The following is a 21,936-nucleotide window of genomic DNA, read 5'->3' as shown; positions in this document are numbered from 1 at the left end:
TCCGCATTTGTTTGATTCCCAGGGTAATGGCTACAGAAAAAAATGTCAAATGTACAAAATACAGTGTCATTCTAATGCCAGCCTTCACAGCATGCATGCTCTTAAATCCCTGTTCTGTTACGTCCTAAGGTCACTCTAGAATGTCACCTGTATTCTCCAGGGAAACTCTCACCAGAGTGCCCAAGAAGAATCTTCAAGATGTTGCGAGAGTCAGAAATTAAGCCCATGTCCACAAGATGGAGGGCTTGGTATGCCCCTGTAAATAATCCCTAAACTATACAGTCTCTTTACCTTGCGGTGTTTCCTTGCTTCACCACTAAATTTGGTCCCTAATTTGGAAACAGATTAAAAAAAATCCTTCATGTACTGCCTTTCTTGTACTGATCTCTGGTGTTTGGAGATGCCTTGGGCTTTGGCGGTTGCCTTGTTTTGATGCTTACAGAGAGATTAACATAGTATTCCTATAAACACAGGTGGAACGGAGTAGCAAGAGGGAGGGAGACCACATGATTCATAGGCAGGGGTAGGAAAGCATGTTGCTGGCCATAACCACTCGTCCTCCAGAATGCTCCTGCTTTGCTGCTACATACCTGGTGAGTGCAAGCTGCGTGCCTTTGGGCTACCAGACAGTAACAGGGTTTTGTTGGTGGCTTTCTGTCTCGTTATCTGGTGTTAGAGGTGCCAGTTATTGTGAATTAGGCCAATCAAGGAGATTTCGACTCCCACTTGATGATGTTGGCGAAGCTGTGGTTTCTGGAGATGCGAAGGGAGCAGGCAGTGACCTCAGGGTGGAGCAAAGCTCCCTGTTGGCATGGCACCCTCCACCCTGCTCTGCAAGACCCGACGGTATTCAGTTTCTGCTGGAAATAAGCAAGTTGAACTTGTTGTGGGAGTGCTACGTAACCTTGATGAAACCTTGTAGGGAGAGGGTAAATAAGTTGATGGGATGGTGTGGTGATTCTTAGGTGATCTGATGAGCAGCTTAAGAAATCATATGGTCAGTAGGATATCATCTATTAATCATGTTGAATCGCTTCCCAAAATACTTTGAAGCCATCTGTGTGAGTCTTACGCATTCTGATGGCACCAGAATGTTGCAGACTAAATAATAAAACATTTAGTTCTCTCTCATCTGAAACTGTTTTTCTCAAAATGTTGTCATCTATAATGTGATCATGTCTATTCATAGAAGGCAACCCCGGCCCCCAAACTAACCAGCACCGAAACCCCAACTTGCTTGTTGTTTGCTTGTTGGAGATGTCATCCAAATAAAAATCTTTTTAATTTTTCTAAAGAAAAATTGTTCTTGGCTGTTTCCCTGCTCCAGCTGAGAGTGTATGCCCAAGGAAATACAGTATGTCAGAAAGCAATAGTAGAGACCAACATGAATGATGGTAGTAACCCAACAGAACTGCCTTAATCAGTTATTTTCACTTGTATTTTTTTCAGAATTTGGGCAAAATTCAGCACTTGTGAAGACACGAGTTGTGCAAAGTGCTTGCCCCGCAGGGTGAGCAGAAAAAGTTGTTTCCCCTTTCCATGCCTGACCGCAGCGCTAATGGGAAAGTGCTTTGCTGTCCCGGTAGCAGCCTGGAGGACAGCTTAGTGCAAGGTGTCCCCTTCCCCCAGAAAACCTGCCGGCTTGATTTCTCTTTCTGACAATTCAGAGCACGTCAGCATCTGGAAGTGCAAAGGATCGAGCAGTTGAGTCCTTGAGGATAGTAATGACCTGTCAGATTGCCTACTCTTTGTACTGTACCTGTCCCTATCAGTTACATTACAAGCACTGGGAAGAATTACTTGAAAGATAGTTTTTCCATGGCGTTCCAGTATAATTTCTGACAAATCCATCATACGTGAAGTGCTTCTCCTTGTCTGTCTTTCTAATAAAGCTCCTTTATAATGACTTAGAACAGATAAAATCTGAAGGGCCTCTAAGATCATCTGTAAAATAGCAGTGCTGCTGTACCTGAAGGGCTTAAGCAAGACTTTCTGTGCCTTTGGAGCCAGGGCAGGGAGGAGCGGGTGCTGCAGCTTACTGCCTGCCGGCAGTGGGGCTTCTGGGCAGGTACTTTTTTCTTTTTTCCTTCTTCTTAATACCTGAGAGACTTGGAAGTGCAGCCAGCAGAGCTGTATCTGGGTTTTCCTTGCTTGGAAAGGTTGATTTTTTTTATTTTTTTTATTTTTTTTCCTTGGAATACCCGAGTGATGCAAGTCAGGGGGGATAGAAGGAAGGAAGCTGTATTGCCTTTTTTTTTTTTTTGTGATGTTAGCAAATATTTGTACTTGGTTTTTGCTTTCTCCAAAACACTATTTTCCTTCAGTAGCTCTACAAAAATAGTGTTTGTTCTTGTTAATTTTCGTCTTGGTCATGTTTAAGCTGCACTCATATTTGAAGTTTGCATTTCTCGGAAATCCTTGTTCAGAAACAACAGTGTGATGCTGACACCACTTGAGACACTGACAACTTCAGTCCTACCAGTATCAAAGTTAAAAAGTCACTCCCCATCCCTCTTTCATACTGCTTTAGAAGATGGAGGAGCTCTTGGATTTCTGGGCTGGATCTTCAGATGTGCGAAGGAGGTGCTTAAATTGAAGTGCTTGAGACTGGATTCAATTTGAGCTGTGACTTCCACAGTGTTACTGTGCAAGGGCTTCCACAGCGATCTTGGTGCTTGGCGAATCTGGGTAAGCGTGGGAGTTGGTTGGTTTTTACAGCTCCATGTTTTCAGGACATTTTGAGTCTGCTATTTGTTTTGAACACCCCAAGTTTTTGGTTGGAGGGAAAGAATATAGAAGGTATTCTTCATTAACACATTCTTGGGGAAAAACTTCGTCACGTGAATACCAGCATCAGGAATTAAGTAGTCTTTACATAGTGCTTATTAAATATATAGCTGGATGTATTCATCCTTTAATACAAGATGTCTGTTTACATGAGGCATATGGCTCACAGTTTGGAAAGGCACTCCAGAGTGGATGACTCTGTAAATAATGTCTTGCCCTAATTTGGAAATAAATTAGCTTAATGTTTTTAGAGTAGTCATTAATAAATGCTTACAAACTACCATACTGCTAGCAGCATAACTTAGCTGAATCCCTTGGCTGTGCTGAGGATACCTGAAGTTGGACTGAGTACAAAAATGTAATAAAGTTGGTGTGGAAATGGGGAAAAAAAAACTCCATGGTTGCTTCATCAGTGAAGTTCTGAAAATCCAGCAGTTTCCAGCAGAAATATTTGTCAGAGCTCTTAGTGCTTCTGGCTGGGTCACTGTTTTGTAACATTGGCAAAGTGTTTTTCCATGGGAAAATGGAAAACAGTAACAGGGCGGTTTGACCTATAGTAGTAAAACTTTTCTATTGCTAGTTCTGATGTTTGGAGCTGGCTTACTTAGGGTTAACATGCCCAAGAAATAAAATCACAGTAATTTGCCTACTCCTCAATTACAGTATTTTTTTAAACATCATTTAAGACTGCGTCTTTCTTGCTGTATGTGAGCAGCAGGATAGTTCCTTCTGTGCTTACCTTCTCAGGCTCTAGATAGATGCTGGACGTTCTCTGTGGCGCAGGTACAACTCGCTCTGTTGATCTTCAGCTGATGGTTTGACTCCCAGTCTTCTGTCTCTTCAAGTATCTCTTTATTAATGCAGCCTGGGGGGGAAAGTATAGGGGTGTGTAGTCTTAGACTCAGCAAAACTTAATTTTGTGGGCAGGTGCATTTAGAAACGTGAAGAATTCATCTCCAGCCCCTACAGCATTAGTGTCTTGCATCAGTTTTGCCAGGAAAACACAGTACTGGGATTTAGAGAGGGAACTGGGGCAGACATCCTTCACAGCCTTCTAAAAAAAGCCACCTTGTTTGTTGTGTTAGAATGTTCAGGAGGAAAATATTATGGAAAAATTGAAGAGGTATTCTAAAAGTAGTTTACTCTTCAGCTCCTTAGCGAGTAGCTTCATAGGCTTTTGAAGGCTTTTTTTCTTTAACCTGAAAAGCATGTCTGTAATTTGAAGTTACTGTGCATCCTCAAAATAGTTCATATGCACCGAGGAAACACGATGTAATGGGAGGTCTTTTAAGACATAACTTGCTATTATGGAAGAGATCTTGAAGCGTTGATTAGATTCATACAGGCAGTTAGGTGTAGCTTTATACTGCCAGGGAAGTATAAGCAAACTGCCATGCTGATAAGTGTTGTTTCTGTGTCCAAGTAAACTGACTTCAGTGAATTTTGCCTGAGGCCCGTGGCCAGACTTGGCGTGTTGAGCCATTTTTGAAGTGCTTGTGGTAGGGACTTGCTGCTCAGTTTCCCTAAAGGTGAAGCATGAATAGCCAGCCAAGAGGCCAGATGATTTTGGTAGACGGGCTCCGTGGGCGCAGAAGAGCTTTATAAAGGCTAGCCCCTTTGGGTTTAGTTTAGATTTTCATTTCAGTTGCTGACCTGTTTGTCTCCAATGCCCTGTCAAAACAAAGTGTGGAAATCGCTTCCTGATGTTATTTAAAATGTCACTTGTACAAGGGAGCTCTTGCCTGTATTATTATATACCAGAGAACTTTAAGGCTTGTTGTTTTTCTCACCTTCAATTGGAGCCTTTCTGTCCCTATTTATCTTCACAGGCTGTCAGCAGGCACAGCTTTCGCTGCCCCTGGATTCCTCACTGCTCCAGCAATTGTTATTTAGGAAATTCTTTGCTCTGCTTCCCTCCTGAGTAACCACTAGGTTAACATCTCTGATCTCAGCTAGGCTTGGAAGGCTGGTGGTGTTCACTCTGGAAAGCAAGAGGAACTCTTACCCTGGTAAAAGATAATATTGCCTCAGTGCTGTAGCATGTAGAGGTATTCATCTTCAGCTGGATGAGAGCATTTGAGAGTGAGTGCTAAAGATCACTGACTGTGCTAAAATCACTTCATTAAGCAATCTGAAAGCATAAAATACTAGACAATAATGTGTATGTGTGGGCTGGCGCTTCATCAGCGCAGTTTCACTTTCCACAACAGAAAGGGCTGGCTTAGAGAGAGGCCTGAGTGTCCATCAGGTTTTTTTCTGATAGAAAGGGCATTTTGCCCTTTCTTGTGCCATGCTCCGGCGGGGCTATACACATCTTCTCATGTCTGACATAAATCTGCTATTGATTTACGTTGCAACAGAGTGTTACTGTTCTGCTGCTCATAGCTTGTTCATAGGATTGTGTCATGGTATTACACACTGGTTTTGCTTATTTAACTTCAGCTGAAAGTTATCCGTGTCACAGAATGATTGTGAATCCTTTCACCATGATTCCGTAATACGCCATGAGTTGCTCGGCCTTGTCCATCCGGATGCTCTCAAACTGGATTATAGCGTGGTTAGAGGGCTGTTCTATTGTAGTACCACTTCTCAAGGCAAAATGACTTTCATTGTAGATAGGCATTTAAAATGATTTAATGCAGGAAACAGAGCCTTTTGCATATAGAATTGACATTTTTAGATGTCTGGAAAACTTACTTTCAAGCTAGCTTGCTCATTCTGTGCTGTGGCATTGAATAGGATTGGAAAGTGATTACTGCTTGGCATTTTCCTGGGGCAAAATGACTCCAATAACTTTTCTTATTTCCTAATGGACAAGCGTAGAGGTGAGTACTGTTGTCTGGTACATATGACATTGATCCAGGGGTTAGGGAAGCGGATGTTTATTGTTTCTTGTGGATTAACTAGTGCTGCACCTCAGCAAGCTATTTTATATGTCTCTGCTTGCCTGCTTTTCGTGAAAAAGTTGCCCTCTCCTTACCCGCTGTGTCCCTGTTCTGAAGGGAACATTTCATTTTTCAAGTGCGCAAATATCCTATCTTGATTCACTCCTAAATTAACTGTAAAACATTTTAATAAGAATGACTTGGGTGTACGATGTCTAAAGTGTACAGCTGTGAAGATATCATCTACTGACTATAGCAATATCCATCAATCAGTCCGTCAGAGTCTGTCCCTTGTGCAAGTGGGATCCATTTTTCCTCTTCTTGTAAGTGCCTCACACAGAGAACATTAATACGTTATGATTTATAATACTACCGCGACTTTGTGCTTACAAAGCATCTGCATCAGAAGGCATCTGTGCTCTATTATTTGCATATATTATGAATTATCTTTTACTAAAGTTCCTGTAGAAAAATCTGGGCACTCATGCTTCTGTGTAGTTTCACTTATCAAGAATGCTAATTTTTAAATCCACGAGATGGCAAATCTGCTTAGCTTCATGGGTTTCAAAATTGGAGCTGTAGGAGGGTGACATTTCTGACAACTGCAGACAGGAGCAGAAGCTCAGTCGCTGATGGTCCTGCAAAGAATTACCAGTTGGGGATGTATGCAAGTTTTAAACGATTAGTTTATATGAAAGTTTCCAAAACATAAGGGCTTGGTTTAATTTCAGCCTTATGGACTTGTCTGCTTTTGGAGCTCGGGCGTGAGGGAGATGAACCCAAATGCCATGAAGGAGCTTTCTCATGTTTTCACCTGCTATGCTCTACGGCTACTGGTGCTAATTTTGGAAAACAGCAGTGTGTCAAGGCAGAGATTAGCTGCTGCTTACTCCTGGTTTGGGAGTTTTGTGTTACTGCTTTGCTGATCCCTTCCACCTTTCCATATTTTCACATTTTGCATGCTTCCGTGCTGGTCGGTAGAGCAATTTGTATCTCTATTTGCATTGGTTCAACCAGCTTTTTTCCAGTGTAGGTACCATGAGTCCAGTCTCACAGCATAAAAATAAGTTAGTCATGATTTGAATATTCCTCTCGTGCTTATTTGCAGCTTAGCTCAAAAACTGGCCATCCTGGAAAATGTGGACAAGACTTTTTACAAGCTTTTGGTAACCTCCAGAGCACAAGACCTGCTTTAAGGTGAAGACAAATTTAAGAAGCTATTCATAGTGGGTTTTCTGCCTGTGGCAAGCTTTACCGAGAGACCACCACTACATCCCTCCTGCAGTCGTGGAGCAAGTTTAGTCTCTGGTTTTCTTGACAGGTTCAAAAATTAAAATCAGTGCTACAGAGGAGTTTCAAGATATTTTTGAAGTGGTGGTTTGAAACGAGGTATTCAAAGGATGTAAACAGGGAGGATGTTTCCAATACCAGCGTTTGATAATGGAGAGTATCAAAGCATACAAATGTCAACCGGTGCCCAGTGGTTGGGAGATGAGGCTGGATGAATTAATTCTTGGAACTAAGGAGCAAATTACTGAGCAGGAATGGAGTTAACTGTTGGAACAGCTTACCAAGGAGGCAGACTGGTTCTTTATGTCTTTGCAGTGTCTGTTTACAATCAAATGGCTTTTTTTCTGGAAGACGAGTCTTTGTTCAGCTAGAAATAATGCAGTGAATGGCTGAGAGTAACTGGGTGATGTTCTAAAGGTGTTTTAAGTCAGGTTAGATGATGGTAATCATTATTTCTACTTTTAAATTTGATGGATTCAGTGTTTGTAGATGTCAGTGGTTCTTCTGCATCTACCTGTTGCTGGATTTCTAATGGGTGTGTGTTCGTGACTGACTTACAAGGAATTTTCAGTTCCTGGTTTTGTTCTGATGCGTATCTCCGGCTCCTGGCAGTCCATGGCAGACGGGCTTCCTGCATGATATTGTCTCCTGGTAAACCACACAAAAAAGAGATAAATAACAGGGAAGTATTTATGCGGGTTTTCTCCCCTCTGTGTGTTGCCCAGCAATATTAATGCACAGGAAAGGTCTGCATATGAAGAACATTATTGCCATTTCAGTTCCTAGTTACGTCCTCCAGACTGAAGTCTTTGCCGGTTCTGCCTCCGTTTTTTACAAAGTTTTTAATGTCCCCATATTTTAAAATACTCCAACAAGACAGCTTCGTATTTGATATTTAATATACTTCCCCTGTTACCAGGAACATTATAATACATTGAAAAGGATGAATAAAGCTAAATTATGACACAAGATGAGGCAGCTAGGGAGGAAAACAGGATCTGTACGCAATCTGTACTCCTAGAAGGGATGCAAAATTGGTGAGCGTTCATGGGAAATCAATACTCTTAACTTTGTTTTCTCTAGAACCTATTATTTATGGAGTTGATGGTTAATATTGCGAATGAAACTAGTTTTTAATGGTCAGGTGCTTGCGGGCAGAGTATTTTTTCACAGAAAACTAAGAGGAAGGAGGTGAAATTTTTGCTTTATTGACCAACCAGATAGAAGAAAATAGCAATGTAATCCTTTCTGTCAGAGTTCTTTATTTCCATTCTTACTGCAAGTAGATTTACGTCATCGGTTTGCGCAGTCTTGACTTAAAGAAGATTCTACTAGTAGAAGCTGGACAAAATGCGATCCTCCCACACACAGAGTGAAATTTGTTGGAAAAGCTCATTTTGTCAAAAAAAAAACACCCAGCTTTTTTTTGCTTAGGTAGGAAATATATCTGATGTCTTTCTATTGATGAATTTTGTATTATGTAGGAGATGTTTCTGGTATTTTTATCCCTCTGTTTGTACTGGGGGTGGAGGCACGTACTTTTTCAGGGTGAACAGGAGGACTGCTTGGTGTAAGTCTTCCATGCTGCTGTGATATCTCACTCCTGAACTGTCTGTCCCGTGTTCCCGCATGAATTGTGCATTCTGTGTAGCACCTGCCCTGCTTGGCAGGTGTTTTATGAAAATATCTGTCCTGCACAAACAATACTTGCTACAGTTTGTCTTGGTAATTGGAATTTTCTTCCCTGCTGGGACTTGATAGCTCTTTTTTTCTTTGTTTGTTGGTTGGTATCTACTTCTTCACTTTGCTGATCTAATGGCTTTTTGTTGTTGCTGTTCTGGCTTGGGTTTTAGTCAGTGGTCAGCAAGTGTCCTAGTTAGTAATAGGGAATGACAACTGTATAAATTATTTAAAATCAAGACAGGTTCAGAAAATGGTGAGCAAAAGGCATCTGTCTCTTTAAAGAGTGCAGTTTGATCAGAGCATCAGCTCCATCCCCTGAGGACAAAGGCAATTTTGATTTGTGGGGCCCAGGAGTTCCTCACTTACTGGGATTCGTCTCTGCTCCTGCATGTGTAAACCTGTAAAACGCTCTTTTGTGTAGAATAAATCACGTGCTATAAATCCTGTACAATTAAATGTGACCCTTCATAAAGTCACAATGACAAGTCTTCATCGCAGAGCTGTGCAGAGCAAGCTCGCTGTCTAGACAGGGCAGAATTATTTCCCATTTATCTTTGTGTGTGTGTGCGTTAAATAAATAACCGACCGTTAGTGTCGATGACCTCTCTGAACCCCCAAGAATGCTGCTGTCCCCTTACCTCTTTCTCCTGTGCCCCGCTGCAGCCGGGGCTGAAGCCCAGCGGGGCTGCGGCTGCTGCTTCGCGCTGACGAAGAGGAGCGGTTCCACTCTCTCTAATGCTGCTGTTGGCAGGCAGAAGCGGATTCCATTATTGCCGATCAATGCCGCCGCCATGCAGGAGGAGGGGAGAGGGAGGGGTGGGAGTTTCCTATTCACAGATTGATCAACCTGCCATTGCATGAACAAATTCATTGTAAGAAAGCCTGGGATGCTGTTATAATAGCCGGAGCAGGAAAGGGCTTGTAAACAGGGGAATGCAGGCTCTTCGGTGCTGGGGAGGGTATTTAAATTGCCTCTAAGCTTGCTGTTTCTTCTTTCAGCATAAAGCATAATACCTGAGCCTACAAACAAAGCCAACACTATAAGAAATGATAGGGATATATTACATTTAGGTGATGGGCTATTGTGCTGACTTACTGGAGCTTCTTCAGCGCTGAGACCTATTTCTTCTTTTTACTTAAACCGATTCTGTCATAACCTGCTACCTCTTTTGGATTTTAAAACCTCGGTTTCCCCGCTCCCCTTTTTTGCCTTTCTGTTCCTGCTCGGACTGAAACCTGACACAGAGGGACAAGAAGTACAGAGCCCACTTACTGCTCCCACCCATTCCTGCGTTGTCAGTATGGGCTGCCAGGTGTAGGGTTGGGAGAAGAGGGCAGGATCACGCTTTCCTGTTGTCAGAGTAGACAGTAATTGGAGTACTGGAATCCCAAGACCATCAGCTCCTCCCCACCCTTCCTACCCTGCTTCGTTCACTTATTGTTTTCTGTATGGAAAAGTTTTCTGGCTGGAGAATGAGTCTTCTTTCTCCTGGTGATGTGGCCGAATGGCTGGATAGCAGCACAGAAGATGAGAAAAGCCTTCTCTCGTTTCTTGGTACGGTAGGGTACTAACTGTATTACTTTTTTTTTTTTTTGTTTTAACACTTGACTGGGAATCCTTTGCTACTTTCAGTGGAGCTTAATTTCTTCATTCTTTCAGTTACCTGCCATTATTTCTTTTTAAAAGCTTTTAAGTGGTATGCAATCGTTAATGAAACTTGGTTACATTCTGTTTGAAATAGTTGCAAACACATTGGGCAAAGGTCAGGTTATAAATGGGCGTATGCCATGCAGAAAAGTGTTTCTGGACTAAACCCTGCTACTTGCTGGTCTGGTTTTCCTCTCTGTGCCATTTGGCCAGCTGATCACGCTGTTCACTCGACTTCCACTCGGTTCTGTCAGCTCGCATTCACCTTGACTGCTCAGCTGTGGTATGGCAGTAAGATAAATCAGAGACTGCTGAAAGCTCCTCTTCTTAAGAGAAATGTTTAGATGCATTTAGAATAAAAAATTCAGCCAGGGGATCAGGTACTTCTCTAGCTTGGAAATGAAATCTAGGAAGCACAGTCAGCAATCCTGTGCTCTGTTTCTAGATACTTACACATTAGTTTAATGGTATTCAAGTAGAAAATTGAAACTATTCTTTTATGTATGGTCCCGCGTAAATACCACAAAGAGGTTGAAAATGTTTTAAACTGAATTCACACATGGAAGCTGATTGTTGTTTCGTCTTTCCCTTCGAGCTGTTGCTATGTCAAACTGTTGTCATTTGGTTTTGTTCTTTTGATCCCATCTCCACAAAGCACTCCACCTCTCTCCTTAATGGTTTCAGTTGTTCTCAGGATGCAGTCTGTTTGCTTTCTGTTCTGATCATTTCCAGGTACTGAGTTGCTCAGGTGGGTTGCTTGATATGTGTGCCCCTTTTCCTTTCCGTGGACTATTTAAAATAATGTTTGTTATAATACCTGCTACAATTTCCCCCCCCCCCCAAGATACAGTAGTCACCATTATGGATCTTTGTCTGTCAGTCAGGTGGGCAACAGCCACTCCAGATGCTATTTTTCTCCCCAATTTTGTTGTCCTCCACCCAGACCAGGCAGGTACCTGGCACGGCTGTGCCCTTTTCCGTAGATTACACAGTCATTTACGCTAGTCTCTCTACGCTAAGCAGGTCCAGAGCAGTACAGAATGTGGGAGGAAAGTAAGAGACTCCCGCAGAGTCTGTTGGGATTTGCTAGCACTTCATCGCTGTGTGCTGTGGCCTTCTTTGGGAATATCACACCGTATGGGCACAGGGACAAGGGAGGGTATGCATGGGCTGGGTGCCGGTGCTGGGCTTCAGGAGTGCCATTTTCCCCCCCTTATACGTATGCCTGCATTCACATTTTATTCCAAACCTCAAGATGTCTCCTAAATCTCACCTCAGAAACACCGGGAAGTATTTATTCAGCCTGGAGTCTGAAGAGTGTCGCAAAACTGAGCTATTTAAGGTAGTATTTTTTGCCTCCAAGTACTTAAATTAACTTTTTTTCTTTATCTTAAAAAGATACTAATCCCCAAATGGTGTCTTAGCTCTGGGGCCATATTTAAGCTTCAGTGACGTCCCTTGGGTGTCTACAGTACATTGGGAATTTTTCTTTTTGTGTGTCCATAACAGAAATTCTTTACTGCTCAGGGGCAGAATTCTGCCCTAGTGAGCAGAGGTACTGAAGCTTCGAGCAGCGTTCTGGCAGCGTTGAGAGGAACGACAAGAGCTGTTGAGCTTTGATGTGCCCATGAGCCAGTCGCTTGTGGGAAGGCCCCAATAACCAGAGCAAAGGATTGCTTTTTCAAGAACACCTCGATTCTCAGCCCTTTCGCAGAAAGTAAAGAGATTGGTTTTGAAAGCCATGGCTCGAGGCTGTTGTTTAATAACAAGGATAATAAATATTGATATCATACTAATGTGTGCCTAAGTCATAAGCCTCTAAACAAATTACATTGCAGGAACAAGTTACTGTGCATCAGCTGATCCGTGTTAATTGTCTGTGTGCAGTCTCTCTGCAGCAAACACAAGGTAATTTGAACTAGCAGGGGCAGTCCAAGATCACTAGGAACTAACAAGGACATCAGCGTCTCCAGGTCATGGGCAGTAGCTCCTTGTGTCTGCTGTTGTGTTGGCACAGTTGTCCAGGCAATTTGCGTTGCTGTGCGCAGAGTCAACCGTTAACAGAGGCTTTAGAGGCTGTTGCACGTGGAGGTTAAAAAGGGGCAACTATTCCAAATTTGGTATGGCCACGTACGTTGTGCAGGGGACGTGTTGAACGGTTGAGGGACGTGCATCTGTTTCATTTCTGACTCAGGTTCGCAGAGCTGGAGGGCTCGTTCCTTCGCCTCAAAGCGAATGCATCAGTCTTACAACAGCTGATGTTGTGCTCCCTAAATGCCACGTACAGTTTCCTCAGAACATTCTGCAAAAAGAAATTGTGAGAGTCAGTACTTGAAAGCCAAAAATTAGTGTATCCTCTGATATTCTTGCCCTTTCTTCCAGCCTCCTCTGTGTATTCATCTGCTTTGCGTGCTAGGGCTTGTCTTTCAGACTGTAAACTGCTGTAGGAATCAATGACTTAAATGTCTTTTAAGTGACTTAAACTGTCATTTAGGTTGCTTGCTGTGCACGTTCTGAATGGGGCACTAATTGAATTACACTTTTTTGGTATGCCGGCACAATGCAAGTGCCTAACACCAACAGAATTACCTGTCTGTAAATTAAAAATCTTTGATATTTATCTGGATCAGCTTGCAAGACTTGTCTGATCAATTCAATCCCTAGTAAAGCACAGGATCGTCTTTTAAAATCACTGCGAATGGACTGGGAGAGGTTTTGATCATAATTGGCATCTAGCAGTTGTTTGATGATGGAGTTCTCCAGCAAGTGAGCTTTGCAGAGTTTCCTTTGTATTTCCCTTTCCAGGCTTGGTAGCTTTGTGTAGCTGAGTATACTGTGACTTGGTTGCGTTCTCTCTGATGTGTCTTCTCATGGCTTTTTTCCCCCCTGTCTAGTTGTCTTGGTAAATCTGGAAAAGCTATCATGGCAAATGTCAATTTTCTCCTTTAAGCTATACCTTGTAGAATTCGTATAATGTGTTTTAGTCAGAAGATGAGCTTTGACTTCAGGACTTAACAGATCTGGGTTTTTGGAGTTCGCTTTTACCCTCAGCTTCTTGCTTAGGCATTGAATTAAATTTTTATGGCAGTCTGTGAATTGGGCCCCAGTCTGAATTCTCCCCAGGTGAGCAAAATGAGATAGAATGCTTGCTCCACGATAAAACATTAACATTTTTATTTATTTTTATTTGAGACTTCCTATTTCGTTAGGTAATACTCATCTGAAGGATGCTGTCCAGACATTTCTTCTTCTTGTTCCTTCATATGTATCTCCTAACGCTTTCTATCTTTCTGCTTTTTATTACTGTCTCTTAATTTTGTCAGCTTTTATATGCATTTTCACCAGTGCAGAAGAAACCGTAACAAGTACGGACTGCACCCAGTGAGGTCTCTTTCTTGTTAGTGCTGTCACAGAAGCACTCCGAAACAACGAGACAAAAATAGTCTGTCTTAACAAAGTTGTGAATGCCATAATGTTACTGAATGTATACGCTCTACTGATATAAGCTGCCTTGGAGCATGTTGAATTTTTGTACTTCTTGAAATGCTTATTTATTTTTAAAAGGCCCTAAAAGTGAATTAGATAGTCCCTTTCTAACAGGCTCAACACAGTAGTGTATTTGGAATAGAAGCACTTGATTTAGCAGCCCAGCTGGATATTCCCCCTTGATAAACATTCATTTATGCATATATAACAATTATTTTTTAATGACATGTGTATGTTGGGTTTTAATTTTTTTGTTTGTTTGTTAAATATCTGCATATAGAGGGGACCAAACTGTGAGGGTCAGACAGGCACCTTTGTTATTTATGCACGAGGGTAGGTGATCAGCAGCTCTCAATGCACGTAGTTAAAAAAAATGTAGCAGAGTAGTAAGGCAGTATCTCTGTTCTGGTTTGTTTTCCTGCCCTACAAGCTAAAAGTTTTAGTGTGCTGTCTGTAAAGTAAGAAACAAGCTCTGTAGTTGCTGTTGACTGTGAAATAAATACTGAATCTCTGTTTGTCTCTGTAGTAAACCACTCGAGCGGTGGTTACATCTATGAATAACATCTTCAAAAACTAGCCACCAGCAGCAAACGTGCAAGAGCTCCAACTCTCCCAAGCTGGGATTTGAGCCCATTATTTCTTGGAGTGTGTTTGTAAAAGAAATACTAAGTCACGAAAAGTCAAGAGCTGCACTTTTTTGTTCTGTATTTCGTTTGTAGTTAATCTGTAAGACTGATTGGCCTTTTGACAGAGTAGGAAATAGTACTGAAGGAGGCCTGGAAATCCTTTCCAGTCCATTGCCACATCCCCAGTGGGGTCTCGCCTTTCTGTCCTCTTCAAGAGAAACACTTGTCTATCCCGTTCGTACATATCTTCAATAACAAAGTTTAGATTTTTCCCCAGTCCTTCCTTGTCCGAGGCCTCGAGGCAGGACTGTGTCTGAAATGTGTAATAGGCTGCCCAGGCAGCTGAATTTCTGAAATGGCATCGATCAAAGGTGAACATTTAGATTGTTTGTCCACTGTGGTAGCTATTGCTGCATGAGTGCTACAACATATAAAATGACAACAAATTTTCCTTAATAAAAGGGGTATGGTATGTGTGGCGTATTGATCCTGCCTTTGGACAAGAGGCTAACTCCAGGATTGCTTGATTGCTCAGCTAATGCTCTGACCAACAGCAATTACCATCTTCTCCTGGGGAGTGCCAAGGCAGCTGTACAAAGGGGGGGAAGATCTTTGGGTGGGGTTTGGTTTTGTTTCAGCGGGGGATATTCTAATGTGAGTGCACCTGAGAGGCGGCCTGTGGGAACGCTGGGTGCTGGGTGGGTAATTGCTGGTATTGAACTGGGTTTGTGTTTCACAAATGCCTGTAATTAAGCTAGACTTGAGAGGCAGAATGAATTGATTCTTTTTATGAATCATATTCTCTATTCTCTCTAGTCGCAGATCAAGGTAGCGTCATATCAGCATGTGTGCAGACAAAACAAAAGGCAGTCCCAATCTTATTATATCTTTCTTTTATTTTCCTAACCAGTAGATAATATACATCAGTAGTCAGCCCCCTTCCTAGTAAAGACAACACAAAGATATCGAATAAAGATACTTGGAGGATGGATTTGAAGAAGGGATTTTTTTCTTCCCCGCCCCGAATCTATGCCTTGGGAAAGAATTATTAATTAATTTTTTGTCTATAGAACGATTTATTTTTATTTTCCAGTGGCTGGTAAATGTAGCCTGTCACAAATCCAGACCTTTCTTGCACATCAGAGTGAAAGATGTTGAGGCAGATAATTGGTCAGTGCTAAGCCATGTGTTGTTATGAACTGCTAAAACCCACAGCTGATAAAAGGCTGGTCTGCAGAACACAGCCAGGCTGAGAACTTTGTCATCTAAATGTAGCGCCTGCCAGCCTGGAGTAGATGGTCTGATCTGTTGTTCACTGTGACAGAGACCAGTGCCAGCCCCTTACGAGCAATGGCAGACAAGAGCTGTGCTTGCCAGCGTGCTTACCCCTTTTCTGCATCTCCAGGCAGGTCTTTGGGACTGCTTTAGAGTCACCTCCTGGGCTTCATGAGCAGGAACTCGGGTCTGGAGATGTTCTTGTCGGTCCTGGGAGGACACAAGCCTGGTCTGGAAGGTGCCACAGTCTTAACACAAGTCCCACCGAGACAGTGCAGTAGTGTCATTGCATCGCCCTTTGCAAAATCACGGACACCCCTGTAATCTTTGTTTCTGTGACCTTATTTGCAAGTTCAGTAACGTAATTGTTTTCACGCTAACCCCTGAGGATGTTCTTCGTTCCTGGTTGTTCTTCCTGCCCTTCTCCAATCTATTTCTAATTCAGGAAAATGGAGATAGGGTAGCAAGCACTGTCCTGCAAAGCTGGGAAGTTTGTTTCATCTCTACTGCTCCCACCCTGACAAAAAGCTCTTCACAGCAGAATACAAGTTCCCCCAACAGTGAGGTTTTGGATTTCAAGCAGCCAAAGCACCCAGCAGTAGAAAACTCAGATCAAGTCCGAGAGCCACATCCTGACTGGAGGTCATTGAGGCTACGCCGCTGTGGCCAAGACAGTTGCCTTCAAAGGAGGTCAGTCGTCACCACTACTCATAGTAGTAAGTGGTACCTGTCTTACACAAACCTGCCTTCTGGCCAACAAAACAAGCTTTGGTGTAGCAGAGGCCAGAGGGTGGCGCAATGTGAAGATGTGAGGAGAGACCTACCTTCATTGCATCCTTGGGCAGTTCCCTCTTCAGAGGCATCTGCCATTGCTGAGTAATTGGCTTAGCTAATTTGTGACTGATGATTTCCATGTAGCGTGTAAATATTCATTTGCATAAATATTTACTTACATAAATATTCCTACATATCACCAATATGTGAGGTGATAAATTAAAAGTGTCCCATTTGCAACTTATTTGTTCGACAGATTATTTTTTTTTAAGGTTGAAAAGGGGAAGATTTGTCTACCTTTTTTTTTTTTTTTCTTCCCAGAAATTGAGAGTGGATGAAAAGGGTTTCCGATTGTTTATCCATAGAAACAATGTGATTTATCTGTAGTCTTGGTCCACGAGAGTGAGCAATGCAGAAAGCAATTGTAATTTAATACTAAGCCGATGAGAGGTGCATTGATTTCTACAGCAGGTGAAGATTATGCAAGAGTAGCCTCTAGCAGTACTTGCGGAGCAGGGAAGGGAACTGTCTCCTTTTTGCCTGGTGGTGACAGCATAGCTTTTTTTACACGACTCAGCAAAAATACTGTTCTACAGGCATGAGAGCAGGTTGATTCAGCTTTTGATTTCAAGTTAACGCATCTCGACGGTTTTGCTATATCTGGGTCTTCTTTTTCCTGGGGACTGAGCATGTTGTTTGTTCGCTCTTGGGTTTTGCAAGGAGAAGAGAGGGAAAGGTAGTTTTATTTTTAGTTCAGTGCAGGCACCTTATGAATATTTAATTTTCCCTTCCCCATTTGGTACACTTCCGTGGTGGTCTGAGAATGGAAGAAACTCATTTTACCGATGAAATCTCAGTGTTTTATTTGCAGAGACTTGAATTGCTGCTGGGTGGATGTTGGGGGAAGAGGGAAGGCAAGGAGAGCCAGGCAGGTTCCTCGTTGGAGCTTTTCAACTCCATTTGGTTTAAACTTAAACTTTTTCCAAAACTGCCCCTCCTGCAGAACCTGTTGGTGAAAATAGCGGGGAATTCGAGCCCCTGTTCATTTATGACTCAGCAAAGCCAACAGACTGTGTGAAATTACTGAAGCAGCTTTGATGTGATTTCCTCCGTGCTAGAAGTGGCGAAAGCCAAACCTATTACGTTACTCATTACTATCTGACGTAAAATAAAAGGTGCTCGCTTTAGTCCCCCATTCCAAGTGAATATATCACTCCCATTAGCTGTCACTACGTTTACAGCAGGAACAGCAGAAGGAATTATTTAAATCTGACGTAACACAGCTCTCTTGGGGAGAGCAGTACTTACAGGTGCAGCAGAAAATGGGTTTCCCTTGGTCGAGGCAGGAGGAGGAGGCCGGCAGTATAAAAAAAGCCCATCTTCAGATAAAACCAGCAACCTCCGCAAAGGCTCCTCAGACCGGGGGCCGGAGCAGCGTTCAAAAACCCTGGGTTGAGCACTGGCCGTGCTCCAAGCGCTTCGTTCTCTAAAGGTGCCCTGATGGAAACTTACCCTCCAGTGCTGGAACCGGCGATGCCTCCTTAGCTGTGAGGGATCGCGCCCGATGCCGCTCATCAGCCAAAGACCACAGTACAGCTCTATCGCAGTTATGGCAAGCTTTGACAGACCGTGATTTATGTGGTCGGCGCGAACGGGGCTTGTGCATCGTCCTCATGGTCAGCAGCGAGCGGCCGTGCCCTGCCCATTTTCCAGTGGTAGTAGCTACACCGTGTGTAGACTTTGTTTGCCCAGTTTAGGAGGCTGCTCTCCCTCCTAGCAGCTCTTTCCCTGTCGATGGTTACGAGCTGATCGAGACGCTGAATGTTAGCGGTCAGGTTTTTTAAAAGATAAATATCTCCAGTGCGAGACACTAATACTGCAGGGTCCAGATTTCTTAGCCTCTCGTTCAGCGTGCTTCATTTTGTCGTTCTTCAGGCATCCGTGGGAGATACGTGTTATAACCGGTGAAATCAAAATCCGGTGTGCAAAGGCATCACGAGTAACGTTATCCCCGAAGAAGGCTTTTCTCATTTTTTTTCGCCAGTGATTTTGAGGAGAACACTGCTCTTGTGGCACCAGCTGGCTGGCTGGCTCTGTAAACCTTTTTTTTTGCTGCCGTGAATCGGGATGCACAGTGAAATTTTCTGTAGCGGAGGGAAGCCGGCAGTTGGGCGTCTGTTAATAGCCTGAAAGTAACTAATGAGGATGTGCAGTCGGAGCAATTGATTGAATAGCTGCAGTCCTGTGTGCTTCTTTTTCGCTTGCTGGCTCGCTGGCTTGCTCTCTGCGAGCTGTGGGGAGGGAGGGGGAACGGAGGGACCCAGCTTGCTCTGAAGTGGAAGTAGCACGGATCCCCAGGGCCAGGCGGCCAGAAATGGAAGTTTAAGCTGCATCTGCCTCTGGAAAGGAAAACGGCAGGAGTCAAGATGTCACTGTCTGGAGTCGCGGCTTTCTCCTTTTCTTTAAGATTCAGAAGATAACAATGGACTTTCTGCTAGGAAGTGATTTTTGTCTTCTCTCCTCCCCATGTTGGGGGATGTTTTGTGAAGCTGGATTCCTTTAAGTCTGGCAATTGTGCTGGAGATGGGCAGCAGTTGTGATAAAGGTATCTGTATGTGTATCTAGCTATATTTAAAAATGCATAGAACTACAGTATATGTGTTTGCATAGAGATTTTTTGATAGTGTGTATGCTTCATTATGCTATTATTCTAGTATTTATACTAGAAAAGGATGTAAGTGCGTCTTTTATGAATATTTGTGCTCTTCAGATCAGGCTGCATGGGTTTAAGAAGCCACAGTCGTATCTTAGTAAGGTCATATTGCCAGGATGAGGAGAAGTTGACCTATTTTTTTAATCTGCAGAGATACATATGTCATATTACCTGGGCAGTTATGGCTCTTCTGCTGGTTGCATGGTTTGAGCAAGTAGTGTGATCATGTAAGACCGAACTTTGACCTTTGTCAAACTGTGTTCAGCCGTGACGAAAATTGAGCTTCCCTGGGTCTTGGTTTTAGTTAGCTGTTAATTACTGCATGGCTTATGTTAAAATATATATATATATATATATATATATATATATATAAAGTTCTCTGCGTACTCTCTCACAAACAATAATATAATACTAAATATGTTTGGGTATTGATCTTTACCGGCATTTTTTTATTTTAACTGTCTGTTGCCTACAGCCAAGTCAGATGCACAACCTTGAATCTGTCAGTGGAAATGCCATTGTAATTTAGTAATTAGGTAAGATATACAAAAATAGGTGAGTGTAATTCAGCAGTTTACTAACACACTTGAAACTTTGCTGAGGCGCCTGTCCTACAGAGCATAAAACCCGACTATTCCCCACCCCCCTGCGCCTATTCACGTTTTTTTTTTTTTTTTGTCTCTTCCTTAGAGGTCCCAGCAGAGAGATCTCCTCGCAGACGGAGCATCTCCGGGACCAGCACCTCTGAGCAGAAGACCAACTCCATGGATGTTTCGAATACTTCTCCTTTCAAAGTGCCAGTAAGTGTGCCTTTCCTGCAAAGGAGGAATTTTTCTCGTTGAATAGGAGGAGGAGATTAAAAATATCACAGTGTGTAACCAAGCTGTGAGAAAAAAGGCTATTTAGTTACTATTTCCAGTTGACCAAGAGGTATTGCTATCAACTGTCAGGTATTATCTGTGAGATATCTGGTAGATAGGTAACTTGCTTGTTTTCTTTGGATTGATCTAAAGTCGCAAATAGTGAAGCATCAGTGTTAATGTGGGCAGCGGCCTATATAAATGCTTTTGAAGTTGCCACCCGGGATTGTATTACATATTCAGTTTTGATTAGGAAAAAACTTACTTTAGGTTGGCAATAGCATGTTAGTTTTCCCTCATGCCAGTGAAGTACACCGAAAATTGAAATTGCTTATAGTTTACTCGGAAGCTGGTGACATTTCTGCAGGTGGGTTAATTGCTCTTTAGCTCTTCAGTTTTTGTTGTGAGTTAGATTGGCTGTGAATCTGCACAAGACTTTTTCAGCTGGAGTCCAGATTGCTTGCTTGTGTCAGTCTTTGGTCAGTGTATCCGAGAGCACAAAGGCTTTTCTATTATTAGATTGAGGGCAAACGCATCAAATTAAAATGAGGTGCTCAGGAACTTTTTTAACAAAATTTGTTTGTGGTTTAAAAGTATCTAACTTGAATATTTCAAATATTTTTATAGTCCTCTGTATTTTTGGCAAGTAATCTGCCCACTTTAAAACCTGAGGAAAAGCAGGAGAAGAATTATCTGGTGAATGTGCGGGGGGTGTATATGCTGTATGGACTTGAGTAGCTTTTCTGTACTTTCGTGTATGTGTTCTTGCTTTGCTTTATATAGCACTCATCTCTTTTAAACACACTTCCTCATTCACTTTAGGTCCAGATGTGTGAAACTTGGGTTTTTCTGAAATCCTACATTGTGTCATTTTAAAAGTAAAATAGCAAAACATCCAAGGGTTTAATGAGAGCTATTTAAATTATAAAAGGATTAAGGTTGGTGCGAGTGTATAGAATATATGGTGTTTAAAGCGACATGTAAGCTCATGGTCTAGTGGAGTTTGAAAAAGAGACCAAGGAAGCCGTGAATATACAGGGTATCCGTACTTGGTCCCTTTTCAGAGTGACAGAATAGTGTAGATTGGAAGGGACCTCCGAAAGCCTCTGACCTATCCCCCTCTTCAAAGCTGGAGCAACTTACATTCAGTTGCTCAGGGAGGTCTCCAGCCAGGTGTTGAAAACCTCCAAGGGTGCCGATTGCACGGCCTTGCTGGACAGCCTGGGCAGGTCTTTCACTGCCCTCATTGTGAAGAATATTACTTTTGTAGAGGTTTTCTTGTCCGAACAAAATTTGAACTTCTAATGTCTATTGAAAGACCATGAATCACATTTTCATCTAGTTCAAATGATACCTGAAGCAACAGTTAAAGTAGAATATATTGCTTAGCCTTGAGAAGAGAAAGCTCAGAGAGAAATCTGAGCAATGTGTATAAATACCTGACGGATGGGATAAAGACAACGGAGCCAGGCTCTTTGGACAAGAGGCAGCGAGCACAAATTGCAAGAGAAGAAATTCCATTTGAGCAGAAGAAAAACCTGTTTTCACTGTGAGGGTGATCAAACACTGGAACAGGTTGCCTGGAGAGATTGTGGAGTCTCCATCCTTGGAGATACATTCAAAAACAGAGTGGGCACATGGTCCTAGGCATCTGGCTGTTGTTCACCCTGCTTGGAGCGGGGGAGTTGGACTGGACAATCTCCAGAGCTGCCTTCCCCCTTTAGCTATTCGGTGATTCTAGGAACTGTCACCTCAGTGACCTGTGTTCTGGGTGCTATTTGGGGTTGAAAAAAGGGTCTTGGGCTAGTTGCATGTGAAGTTGTCCCAAGAATGTTCTGTTATGTCAAGTTCTGAAATTTTTATGCTGAGCCTGTGGTCCACACAGTTCCAGGAGGATTTCTGAACTCTG

At 42.7% G+C, this 21,936-nt stretch overlaps 1 protein-coding gene across 13 annotated transcripts in view; it reads left to right on the top strand.

Annotated features, from left to right (window-relative positions):
* The window catches only part of RASAL2 (RAS protein activator like 2), a 193,412-nt gene that overhangs the window by 109,219 nt on the left and 62,257 nt on the right, over positions 1-21,936 (top strand). For 12 of the 13 annotated variants that reach the window (XM_075422580.1, XM_075422579.1, XM_075422582.1 and 9 more), the window contains one exon: positions 19,858-19,967. The exons of the other annotated variant lie outside the window; for it this stretch is intronic. In XM_075422580.1, the coding sequence (XP_075278695.1) occupies positions 19,858-19,967 (110 nt within the window). The remainder of the gene's footprint in view (positions 1-19,857; positions 19,968-21,936) is intronic. 13 annotated transcript variants of the gene reach the window in all.

Source organism: Opisthocomus hoazin, chromosome 6, assembly GCF_030867145.1.
Source record: "Opisthocomus hoazin isolate bOpiHoa1 chromosome 6, bOpiHoa1.hap1, whole genome shotgun sequence".
NCBI lineage: Eukaryota > Metazoa > Chordata > Aves > Opisthocomiformes > Opisthocomidae > Opisthocomus > Opisthocomus hoazin.
This window is presented reverse-complemented; position numbering and strand designations above follow the sequence as displayed.